The following is a 13,443-nucleotide window of genomic DNA, read 5'->3' on the forward strand; positions in this document are numbered from 1 at the left end:
AAAAGCGCGCATACACACATATACATTGCTCACATATACATGTATAGTATTGGATGTTCAAGCAAACACATATGAAAAACATGTGCGCACTAAATCCATACCAATACATATTATGTTAGTAGTGCATGCATGTACACTTTTTCACGCATACATATAAACTCGATGCGCGCAAAACACATCCATGAAACACTGAGAGCTATAATAGCATTGACGTTCTTTAGTCCTTTACTTGCTTGTTTTTTTTAGATTCAACTTTATTGTCATTACACATATACAAGTACAGTGTAACGAAATGTAGTTTAGGTCTAACCAGAAGTGCAATTAGCAAGTGCAGGATATACAGTTTGAATAAATACAGAATACAATATTGAGAAAATATTATACAGTGGGCATGGACTTGTGGTGGAAATCTTCTAGTCTAGCTTCTTGATGTGTCTGTCTATATGTTTACGAAGTGTTTATCTATGTTTTCTTTTCTAATGTTATCATGTTTTTCTCTATACACGTCATACCACTCTGCCTTTGCCCTCGAGCAAAGGCCAAGATGTTCTGTTTGGAATAACGGGCATCACTTCTCGTAAACCAGCTCGGGATTCCTACTGGGGGGCAAAGGGAGGGGGTGTCACGTTTTAATATATACTCGGGGTGCAGGAGGAAAGAGCGCCTTCTCTCTGCACCATGCTTGTGATGCAGACTGAATGTCAATTAAATATAAAATACCTTGCAAGGTAACTCATGCTCTCTGTGTGTTGCATTTGTCTAAAGTGTATCAAACTCACCTTGATTAAGGAATAAGAAAATTCCACAACAGACTATAAAAATATTTTGCAGTAGGTGTGTTCTATGAAAATATGACAGTAGGTATACACTATGAACAATATATACAGATGACTATATACTATGAACATTAATGTACAGGTGGATATGAACAGATAATAATTTAGACTAAAATAGTGCAAGTGACTTAGGTATGCATAAATTATTGACATTGGCCGTTAAAGTTGCAGTGCAATAGGTGAGTTAATGCAGTTATTAAAGTTACGGTGCAGTATATGAGTTAATGTAGTTAATAGGTTTCAGTCCAGAAGATGAGTTAATGCAGTTAATGAGGTTACAGAGCAGTAGATTAGTTAATGCAGTTATTGAAGTTACAGTGCAGTAGATGAGTAGATGCAGTTAATAGAGTTACAGTGCAGTAGATTAGTTAATGCAGTTATTGAAGTTACAGTGCAATAGATGAGTAAATGCAGTTAATAGAGTTACAGTGCAGTAGATAGGTTAGTGCAGTTATGGAAGTGGTCCATTAGTGCAAATGAGCATTCAGTTAAATATTTCTGGTGTGCAAGTGAGCAGTATAGAGTGCAAATGATGCTGTGTGTGTGTAAACAGTCCGGTAGAGCAGATAACATGAAGTACTGGTGTGTACAGTTCAGTCATGCATGCAGCCCTGTAGTGCAATGTAAACAATGTTGTAGCAGCATTGGAGTTAAGGGTATGAGAGGTAGTGGAATCAGTGGGGGGCAGAGTTCAATAATGAAACAGCTCTGGGAAAAAAGCTGTTTCTTAGTCTGCTGGTTCTTGTCCGGAGGCACCGGAAGCGCCTACCAGAAGACAGGAGAGTAAACAGTCTATGAGCGGGGTGAGAGGAGTCCTTGAGAATGCTGCGAGCTCGACGCAGACAGCGTTTCTTCTGGATGTCCTCAATGGGTGAAAGTGTAGTCCCTGTGATGCGCTGGGCTGTTTTCACCACCCGCTGCAGTGCCTTGCGCTCAGCAACAGAACAGATCCCGTACCAGACTGTGACACAGTTGGTCAGGATGCTCTCTATCGTGCAGCGATAGAAGTTCACCAGGATAGTTGAAGACAGTTGGTTCTTCTTCAGTGTCCTCAGAAAGAAGAGACGCTGGTGAGCCTTCTTGACCAGGCATGAGGTGTTGGTGGTCCAGGACAGGTCCTCCGAAATGTGAGTCCCCAGGAACTTAAAACTGGAAACACGTTCAACAGCCATCCCATTAATGTGGATGGGGTCGTGTGTGCCTCCTTTCGCCTTCCTGAAGTCCACGATGATCTCCTTTGTCTTGGAGGTGTTAAGGAGCAGGTTGTTGTCTGAGCACCATGTGGCCAGGTGCCGGACCTCCTCCCTGTATGCAGTCTCATCGTTGTTGCTGATGAGACCAATCACTGTTGTATCGTCTGCAAACTTGATGAAGGAGTTAGATCCGTTCACAGGCCTGCAGTCGAGTGTGAAAAGGGAGTAGAGAAAAGGTCTCAGTACGCAGCCCTGTGGTACACCAGTGTTGAGGGTGGTGGTGGTGGAGCAGATGGGGCCTAACCTAACAAGCTGAGGCCTGTTCGTCAGGAAGTCCATAATCCAGTTGCAGGTAGGGTTGTTGATGCCTAGGTTTCCAAGTTTGACGATTAGCTTGGAAGGGATGACGGTATTGAAAGCAGAACTGAAGTCTACAAACAGCATACGTGCATAAGTGTCCTTATTGTCCAGATGTGTGAGCACGGAGTGCAGCGCCATGGACACTGCGCCATCTGTGCTCCTATTGTTGCGATAGGCAAATTGGTATGGGTCCAGTGTGGGTGGTAGAGAGTCCTTTAGGTGTGCCAGGACCAGCCGCTCAAAGCACTTCATGACAATGGGTGTGAGTGCTACCGGGCCGTAGTCGTTCAGGCACGTTGGGTTAGAATGTTTTGGAATGGGCACAATGGAGGTGGATTTAAAACATGCTGGAACCACTGCTTAGGCGAGGGACAGGTTGAAAATGTCCGTGAAGACCCCAGCGAGCTGCTCTGAACATGCCCGAAGTACGCGACCAGGGATGCCATCTGGGCCTGCAGCCTTGCGCGCGTTGATCCGACTTAGTGCATTGTGAACATCAGTGGAGTTAAGTGTGATGATTGGGTGGTCAGCAGAGGGTGTGAGCTTGGTAGCTGTTTCCTTGTTGTCTCTCTCAAAGCGAGCATAAAAGTCATTAAGCTCGTTCAGGAAGACGGCATCTGTGGCTATGGGGGTGGAGTGGTTGGGTTTGTAATCACTGATGGCCTGGATGCCCTGCCACATGCGTCGAGGGTCAGAATTGGAAAAATGCTCCTCTAGCTTCAACTTGTAGCAGTTCTTGGCCTTTTTGATGCCCTTCTTCAGATTTGCCCTAGAAGTACTATGCCTTCCGATCGGATGATGCACAGGCCTAGTGTTACGTGCTTTCAACAGGAGGCGCACTTCCTTGTTCATCCATGGCTTCTGATTGGGGTACGTGGTGATCTGCTTCTGGGTTGTGACACTGTCAATGGTGGAATTTATGTAGTCCAAAACAGAAGAGGTGTAACTGTTGATGTCCGTGTGAGAGCCACTGGTGGCCTGAGAAGCAAACAGACTCCAGTCTGTGTGTAGAAACCTTTCCTGGAGTGTTAAGTCTGCCCCCGCAGGCCACACCTTGATGGTCTTCACTGATGGCTTCACACGATTAATGAGATTGATGTACTTGGGGGTGAGGAACAAAGAAAGGTGATCAGATTGACCCAGGTGGGGGAGGGGGGTCGCGGTGTAAGCTTCAGCCATGTTTGTGTAGACATGGTCCAAAGTTTAGTTTCCTCTTGTGTGGCAGGAAACATGCTGATGAAATTTAGGGAGCACTGTCTTTAAGTTTGAGTGATTAAAATCTCCCGCAACAATAAATGCAGCCTCCGGGTGAGCAGTCTGTTGTTTACTGATGGCTGCATGAAGTTCTTTCATAGCAAGCTTGGCATCAGCATCCGGTGGAATATAAGCTGCCGTTATAATGGTGGAAGTGAATTCCCGTGGCAGATAAAACGGTCTACATTTAAACCATGAGAAACTCAAGGTTAGCCGAGCAGTGTCTCCCGACAATAACAGAGTTCGTGCACCAAGTTTTGTTGATGTAGATGCACAATCCACCTCCTCTTGTCTTACCGGATTCCTCTGCCGTTCTATCCGCCCGGTGTGTGTTGTAGCCCGCTAACTCAATAGCGTTGTCCGGTATACCGCTGTGTAGCCATGTTTCTGTGAAGATTATGACATTGCAGTTCAAAAGTCTTTTGCTGTTGATGATGCGGAGTCTAATCTCGTCCATTTTGTTCACTAATGATCGAACATTAGCAAGGAAAATGCTGGGTAAAGAGAGCCGGTGTGGTGTTAGCTTTAGCCTAGCTCCTAGACCTCCGCGCTTCCCCCGCCTTTGTTTACGATCTCGACGCCGCCGACGAGCACTTCCGCCCGGCCGTGTGGGGTGCGTTGCATCGGTTGTTCTGACGATCTCAGGGACGAGTTGAATGTTGCTGATGCAACTTCCGGACATGCGTAAACTGATATCCAAAAGCTCCTGCCGGGTGTACGATGTAAATGCACAACTGTTCTGGACGAACAGACCCGAGATGAGCAAGAAATACAATATATAAAAGCTAAAACTGGAGAGACGCTGAGCCTTGCGATGTTCACGCGCCGCCATCTTGGTCTAACTTAGGATCCTGGTCGAGTTGCAAGTTGCAATGAAGATGATATAGCCGATTTCTTTAATAGCGTTTTACATTGCCTAACACGTAAACAGCAGGATCCCAGGGAGACACTTTATAGAGATTTGAACAATTGCCAGAATAATTGACAGTCTTTTGTCCGTGGTTTGTTGTCAAAATGTCGAAACCAGAGAACTCGTTGTTGTTCTCGAGACGTTGTACCACGCTGCGCCAAGTTTGATGGTGGGAGAGCTGCTGGACAACTACCAGTCCCACCACCGACATCTAGAATAGGCCATAGAGGCCGTCCACGTTATGACATCTCGTATGAGTAAATGTGCCAGTTAAACAGAAGCCGGAGACAATGGCACATTTCCCCCTAGGGATCCTGCTGTATACGTGTAGTGTAAAGCGCTATTAAATAAATCATCTTCATTGCAACTTGCACAAGCAAGTAAAGGACTAATGAACGTCAATGCTATTATCGCTCTCAGTGTTAGATGTGTTTTGCGCGCATCGAGTGTATATGTATGTGCGAGAATTTTATAGACGTGTGTGCAGAGTTTAAATGTATGTGCGAGAGTTTTATAGATGTGTGTGTGCAGAGTTTAAATGTATGTGCGAGTGTTTTATAGACGTGTGTGTGCAGAGTTTAAATGTATGTGCGAGAGTTTTATAGATGTGTGTGTGCAGAGTTTAAATGTATGTGCGAGTGTTTTATAGATGTGTGTGTGCAGAGTTTGTTTGTATGTGCAAGTGTTGTTTAGGTTTGTTTGCATGCATCGAGTTTACATCGAGCACTGGGAGCTGCTGTCCATAAGGTGCCTTTGCGCACCAGTGAGTGACCAGCCATTTCAAACCTATCCTCCAGTATTTGGGCCACGCCTCCTAATTTGCATACACTCCTCATTCCTCAAATGCCCAATCCTAAATCCCCAAAACCTCAAAACTAAATGGCAATTGGACATTTAGTTTCAAATTTAGACTTTTAGTTTTGGTTTAAAACTTTCAGTTTTAGACTTTTAGTTTATATTGTGACTGAAAAATCCCTCCATAGTGATAGGACTCAAAACACAAGTGCTGTTTAGCAGATATAAGAACTGAACTAAAGCAAACACTGATCACAATAATGTGTCTTTATTGAAGTCTTTAAACATCAATAACACATCAGGTGATGGATGTTATGCTGAAGCCTCTGTGAAGCAGCTGATCGTCTTCAGTATTCTGACATATTTCCAAGATCTATAGTGGGTGTGGCTCATGTTTTCTGCTGTGAATTGATAGGACGAATTAAAACAGGATGTTCCCTTATTTTGACGGTAGTTTACTGGCAACCACAGCTGCGAGTATTTTTTTTAAACCACAAAATTCTTCTTTTCTCTTTTCTGCCATTAATGTTTTATGCATCAGCACTATGCTGAAGAGTGAGTCTGTGTTTAAGTCAAGGTCAGGCCTGAGGTACTGATGTCCTGCTGGATGTTGCTTGTTTAAAAGTGACTTTGAGGTTTTTTAAATAATTAAATAACAAAGAAATAAATTAAGTAAATTTAATGTTTTCACTTTTATTCATTAGGTCCATGTTTTCATTTTACTAAAGAAAAGTTCCTAATATAAAACACTCAAATGTATTAAGTGAATACATTTGAAGTTTTTGCTCTGAAGTTTTAAACTGCAAATCTGTTAAAGTGCATTTCCCATATTTTTTAGGGAATTTGACTGGCAACCACAGCTGCGAGTATTTTTCTGTAAAAACTACGGAACCGTTTTCACTGATTTAAATGTTTTCCTACTGTGGCAGTCAATGGTGCTTCAGAACTGTTGGTTACTAACATTATTCCAAAATATTCAAACCAACAGTGTGAGGAATTCATGACAGAATTTTCTAATGTTTGGCTTAAGTATCCCAATAAGTTAAACATGTATTCATATAAATGAAGAGAATCACTGACCATGAAGAACATGTAGATAAACCTGTACATCAGGTTCATGATGATGTCCATTCACATATAGTCTGCAGGTGTAATGTCCACCATCATGTTGTGTTGTGTTATAGATGTGAAGAGAGCAGTCAGATGTCAGACTCAGTCTCTCAGATCTCTCTGTGTTATTCTTATTTACTCCTAAAGTAAACACCTCTACTGCAGATGATGTTCTTTCATTATTGTAGATCCATGTAGTTGAGGAGCATTGATGAACAGCATCAGGACAGGACAGAGACACACTTTCACCAGAACTGATGAACACATGAGGATCTTCTGCTCCACTCACACCTGAAACAGCAGATGACATCATTCATATTAATACATCACAATATATCCACACAGTTCAATATGAATCTCTCAATGACAGATAGAGTTTATTATTTGAACATGAATCAGAAGATTTGACAGTAAATAATGTGATCTAGTTCCTCCATCATTGACTCGTGATGAATGTGAGAATCAGACGCATGAACTCTATGATAAATGTGACATGAGATGAAAGTGAACATGTCTGTGAGAGGAATGAAATGAAATAAATGTGTTTACCTGTGAATAGTGAAGAGAGAAGGATCAGTCCCAGCAGACATATATCACTCTTCTCAGTCATGTTGTGCTTCTCTTACTGATTCTCTTCTCAAGTTCTTCTTCTGGACAACATATTGTTGCTCTTCCTGTGGTTTCTCATTTCCTCTTTTCTCATCGACTGAGTCATGATACTAGAACAGACTTTAACACATTCTGGAGTTTAGTGGTGATAGTTATATATTACTTCTGTTGTTTTTAGTATTTGGACACAGTGATCAGTTATTACTTTTGTTGTCAGAGACTTTAACAGCTGATGAAGATTCTCCTCAGATTCTATCAACCGAGCAGAGATGATCACTCCTCCATTCTTCTGTCTGCATATAAATAAAAGCTTAGCTGCTCTGTTAGCTCGTACCTGCTATTTCTACAGTAATATATTGTCAACAGTGTTGTCAGCTAGTTTCTGTAGGTCACACGTCTACAAAAGCTCTTAATGAAGTTGAATGATTGTAAGTCACCTTTAGTGTGTTGAGTGTTTCTTTTAGTGGTGCTGTTGGCTCTCACTTTGAAAAGAAAGTCTTCCTGTTTGTAGCTCTTAACAAGTCACAATTGTCAATAAGTAATGTGAACAACCAAAAAATTTGTTTTTTATTCCCTAATGTTGTTAAGAACTGTGACAGAGAACCCAAGTGCAGGCAGCAAAACGGGGTTGAAGGGGTTAACAAGACTTTAATATTCAAAACAGAAAACAAAAGCCCACAATGGGGTAAAAGAACACAAGGAGGACTTAACTATAAAACACAAACTAGAACTAACACTCACGAAGACTAACTATACTCAACGTATCTCTCAGGAGGCTTCTATCTAAGACGGGGTAACAAGTACAGCATACAAGTACAACGAACGAGCACAAGACAATAGACAAGAGGGCATTAAATAGGGGAACAAACACAGGATAATTACTAAGGGGCAGGTGAAGGTAATGAAACACTAATGGTAAGGCTAACGAGACAAAAGGCGGGAAACACTGACGAGACACGAGAAAGCACATGGCAGGTCAGAATCAAAACAAAGCCATGTCTTTCTCACACAAAACCTAAGGCTATGCCATGACTCCGCTGCAAGACCAAGAATAAACATGACATGATAGCGGAATCATGACAAATGTATTGATATAGACTCAGTCAGTCACATGTTCACAGTACACACATTAATCTCAACAATGATGACAATCAACTGAACTGCTTCATGCTCATTGGTGAGATTTGTATGTCAAGGATCGAAGTGAGTCTCAATTGCAAAGAACAATATTATTTCCAGAGATTTCTCTATATTAACAACTTTACTTAACATATCTCTATAAAGCATAAATCCTATATTGTAATTGTTAAACTTTAGGTTCTCTTGAGCACTAAATCTCATTTACACTGTGCTTTGGATCACCATTAAAATCTCAAATCATAAATAGGTTGGATGTTGTGAGAGAATTCTTCTGCAGATCTGGGAGCACAAAACAAGACACAGAGGCATCGAGCTTCTGAACTCATTTATTTTAAGTCTTTATATACGGTACCAAAAGACATCTGGAATGTTTAATATGTCCAGGGGTTCACAGAATGATATAATAGGATACAGCATTGTAAGACAAAGAAAGTTTAGGTCAGAAGGAATCCCTTCCTCCAACTATTTAGCCAGCAATGTATTCAGTGAGCTTAATAACTTCACAATTCAATATTTTGCGGCATTGTGTTCATTTATGCGGAAATTAAATCTAACTTTATATATTACTCATAAGTGATCGAATACATTTTGTTGAAACTAGTATCTTTGTATTAGCACCTATGTTATTGCTCTTTGTATGATATATATCTTATTGCTCCCTGAACTCTTTGTAAGTCGCTTTGGATAAAAGCATCTGCTCAATGACTAAATGTAAATGTAAACGAATCAATTTCTTTCTGATATATTGTCAGTTACTTGGCAAGCATACAGTTGAATTTCCTGAAAAGTCCCTTCAGTGTTATTTCATAAGCGCACGTTACACATTACTAATGCAACAACTGAAAAAGTTACGAATCCTACTAAAGCAAACTGATCATCATCATGAAAACACAATAATGAACAAGAGTTAAATCTGTTAGTTCTCAATAAGATGTCACACAGATGACAGGAATAAAGTGAAAGTGGTGTCTGTAATAAGTGAAGATGTTAATGATGTTTGTGTTTAATTCTCCTCTGGTGAGATCTTGACACATTTATTGTGTTCATCTGTTATATACACTTGATGTTCATCTGAGACTGTGTTACTGTACGTCAGTTGTAGTTGTTGTGGTTTTTTTCAGTTTTCTTCATCTTTTCTTCAGTGATTCTGCTTGTTAGCAGCAAATGTTCATCAATGTAAAATCATCATTTCATTATTCACTTTCATTAGCTTTTGCTGTGTAACTGAACTCAAACGCAACATGACTATTTGGCGATTAATCCTGCGAGATCTCCAGATTGGATCAAGGATGATGGGCATATCTTCCAGTTGTGCGTGATCTGTGTCATCTTCTCCTTGTTGTATCCCACCTTTTTAGTGATTTTATTTCGCCATGTCCCTTTTGTGTCACTGTTCATTTCTATAGATTTTATATTCTCCCAGCGGCCAAAGGCTGGACCTTGAGTTATGGACAGACCGCCAGGAAGAAAGTTCACAACATCAGGGTGAACAGAATAGACAAAGAGACTATCATCTTTCTCAAGGTCAGCGCCTTTGCAGTATTCGGCTTCCCACTTTGAGACTGGCTTCAGGAAACAACAGCAATCTGACAGGCCCCAGTAATAGAGACCCTTGCTTGATTCAGGGTTCAGATTTTGTATTACACCAGTGGAGACGCTATACCAGGGCAGATGTTATTCTGAAAATTCCCCTTCCTTTGAATATAATAACAAAGAACTTATTGATGCCTACGTAGTGTTCTCCACCTCGGAAGTCAGGATCAAGTTCTTCAACTACAGCATCGGCATCTGTTGACAGATCTGTGACTCTGCGGTACGTTTCACCCTTAATGATGTAAAAGCAGCCATCCATATCAGCAAGATAATGGTCTCCATTTCGGCTGAATATAGTGAGGTCTGAACCTTTGTGTTAACCAACCAGGCACCTCACCAAACCCACGTCCAGCCTTTTTGCTCTTTTTTATGGGCTTTGCACACTTTAGGCTTCAAAATGGTTCTTCACAAACCTACGGATGACGTCATTGATACTTCGTCTGTGTTTATACAGTCTATGGAGTAAACGTGTTAGTTTTACATGTTTTGTCCCTTTTGGCCTTACATATTTAACACTTTCACTTTCACTTCACAGTGTCATGCTGTTTACAGCCCCAGTGCTTCCATCCGAAACTATAACACTGATATAAAGTGACATGCATCATAACTCCCCTGTCTTTGATCGCACAGAAAACAAATGAACAGCATTAAACCCAACACGCTTCTATTTTGACCTGCTTACGTCACGCCCTGCCACTGCATGCGAGCTCTCATACTTTCCATTTTCAGAAACTAAACAGTTGTAACGGTCCAATCTGATGATAAACTGTATTCTTGTGTAACATCTTTAACAACTTCAACATTCGACATTCCCATCCATGTGAGCTCTCCATACGTACCTTATGTTTAATCCTGGAGTTATTCAGTGACTCCGACAGTAGAGCATCACACCATGTGATCTGTGATGAAACCTGGAGGAGGACCACCAAAACATCGATCAGATGACATCACCAGGATCTGCCCACCCGAGGCTTATTCTATAGCTTCTTATTTACATTTACTAACTCACCACTGACATCAAACATAATAACAGAAAGTGCTTGTTTATCGTTTCCTTATAACGGACTTCTAAAAATAAACTTAAGATAAACATGTCAACACCATACCTGTCAACATTGAGATTTGAAATAAGGGACATTTTATAACCAACACCAGTCTCTCATTTTCTTTTATGTATTTTATTATGACACAATTCTTTCCAAAACACAATTTACAAAATCTCTCTTTGGGAGACTTAAGTGCAGAACATAGTTAAACACAGTTAAGTAGAACAAATACAATAAAGAAAGTAAATACAAATAATATAAAATAAATTAAGCGAAGGCATTACAGTCCTTGAGGCATGTCAAAGTTGTTCACATTCAGATATTGTCATCAGTCTTCAAGTATTCTTAAAATAAAGTTACATGGACGCTTAACAAACTATAATGATAAATATTTGAATAGATCTTCACAAAGAGAGTAAATATTATCACTGGAATCTTTCAGGAGTTTCAGAGAAGCAAAGATATCCCTCAATTCAACTTTAAACACCACTGAAGAAGGATTTGTATTTTTCTCTTTACATCATTTCTGGGACCCGTTTCAATAAGGAGGTTCAAGCAACACTGAGTTAAAATATGAACTCTGAGTTGATTTACTCAGATAATCGCTACTCTGAGTTTTCTGTTTCAGAACAGCTGGTTTCAATCAGTTCAATCCACTCTGAGTAAGTTCACTCAAGGTTACGCGTGTTCATCGCGGCTTTAAAAAGCCATCATCAATTGAGCGAAGATAACACGATTCACCATGGCAACGCCACGTGACAAAAAGCGTTCCGTTCAGGCACTATATATATATGTATATATTCAGGCACTATATATATATATGTATATATACACATTTACATTTAAGATATACATATATATATATATATATATATATATATAAACACATATATACCTTCGATTTTTGTCATGTAGGTGCAATCCTTCTGCAATAAAAAGAACATGGCAGCAGCTGAAAATAAAATATAAAAACATCCTTCAGTCCGGTGAGTTTAAATGCTCTTGCTTGTAGGATGCCTGACTGGGAAATGCTTGATATATTTAATAAACTGGCTTTGAAAGTTATGAGGATATGAGAACCGAGCACTGTGGCTATAGAAGACAGAAAACTGGCCATGCTTGCCCCTGCTCCAGCTTTGTGTAACGGAGTGAAGAGCTGTGCAGTGTGTAAGCGGCACTCCCCGACCAACAGAGACGCTCTACGGCTCATCGTTACAGCGCCCATCTCTCATTCGGGTCAACGTCGGTACGAAGACCGCGCGAGTGGGACCGGTTACATGTGCACCCAATCACATTGGGAAATCCTTAAGGGTATTTGAATTATTAGCTACTTCCAGAGGTGGCAGCAAGACCACATTTATTTGATCAGCTTATTCAGAAAGGCGTTCATCATTCACCTGCAATCCTATGAAACTCCTCTTTGATGGCTCTCACAGGAAGCTTAACACAAATGTATATAAAGTGCTTGAGAGCGATTCACACTTTTCTTACTGCTCTGCATACAGTTGCCTTGCTAACGTGTTCTGCATCCCCGGTGTTATGTAGAAAGCTTCCGTTAGCAAAGAAACGTGACCATAAAAAATAATCAGCTCAGATGTAAGAGCGCATTCACGAGAGAGGTTTGTGATGTAAGGATGAAGCAGATTGTGAATATATTTAATGGACTGTAAAGAAAAACTGTATCGCTCAAATAAAAAATCCTCCGGATATGATAAAACATCCAAACGGGGCTTCACCATATATTCTCTACCGACGTAAATTTAACTCTCTCCAAATGAATGCATCTTCCTCATCTACGGGTACTGAATAAACGGACATTTAATGTCTGTGTTACGAACTTGTGCGCGATTAAGGAAAACGAATGAAAAAACAAACAGCAAGTTCAACACCGCTCGCGCTTCTAAAAGGGGCGGAGATGGAAACAAACCTCGGGTTAGTGGAATAAAACCTGCTCCTGACCAGGTTAGGTTCACAGAGTAGGTTACTATGGTTACTCACTCTAAGTAGAAGATACCTTGATTTCTGAAACGGGCTTGACTTACCCCGCGGTCGCGGGTTTGATATACCTCACGTTCTGAAACTGAAAACCCAGAGTATCCCGTTTTCTGGGGTTAACTTACTCTGAGTTTGCACTTACCCTGCTTTCTGAAACGGGTCCCTGGATGCTGCTGATCTCCTGCAGCCGATTCGAAAGATCTTATTGGTCATGTGAAACACAGTACTGCTTGCCTACACCAATCACTGATCCCTAAACCTACCCGTCATTATAAACCTAACCAATGAAATCAGCTGCAGGGCGGGATTTCCGCTTAACTGTTTTGTGTCCAGTGTTTTTATTTATAGAAATATTAAAAATACGAGAACATATTCAAACGGGATGATAGCGAGATAAAATACGGGACTTACCCCGCACAACACGGAATATGATCAACACAGATGTACAAAGAGACTTTAATAAAACAATGTCATTTTAAACACGTGTTGTTACATTATCACACGTGATACATTTGCTACATTTGAGACAAACATGAAAACACGAAACATGATTTGTTTCAAAGACTCTGGCCATTTATTCCCATGAGAAACTGTCCCGTTGG

The 13,443-nt window shown here is 40.7% G+C and overlaps 1 protein-coding gene across 1 annotated transcript in view; it reads right to left on the reverse strand.

The window, feature by feature from the left end:
- The window catches only part of LOC306893337 (uncharacterized protein), a 26,419-nt gene extending 19,232 nt beyond the window's left edge, over positions 1–7,187 (reverse strand). The window contains exons 1-2 of the mRNA XM_079455122.1: positions 7,008–7,187; positions 6,429–6,749 (exon numbers count right to left, since the gene is read on the reverse strand). Coding sequence (XP_079311248.1) covers positions 6,429–6,749; positions 7,008–7,068 — 382 coding nt within the window. The 5' untranslated portion in view covers positions 7,069–7,187. The remainder of the gene's footprint in view (positions 1–6,428; positions 6,750–7,007) is intronic.
- Positions 7,188–13,443: the final 6,256 nt, after the last annotated feature.

This window comes from Barbatula barbatula, assembly GCF_947034865.1.
Source record: "Barbatula barbatula genome assembly, chromosome: 4".
Lineage (NCBI taxonomy): Eukaryota > Metazoa > Chordata > Actinopteri > Cypriniformes > Nemacheilidae > Barbatula > Barbatula barbatula.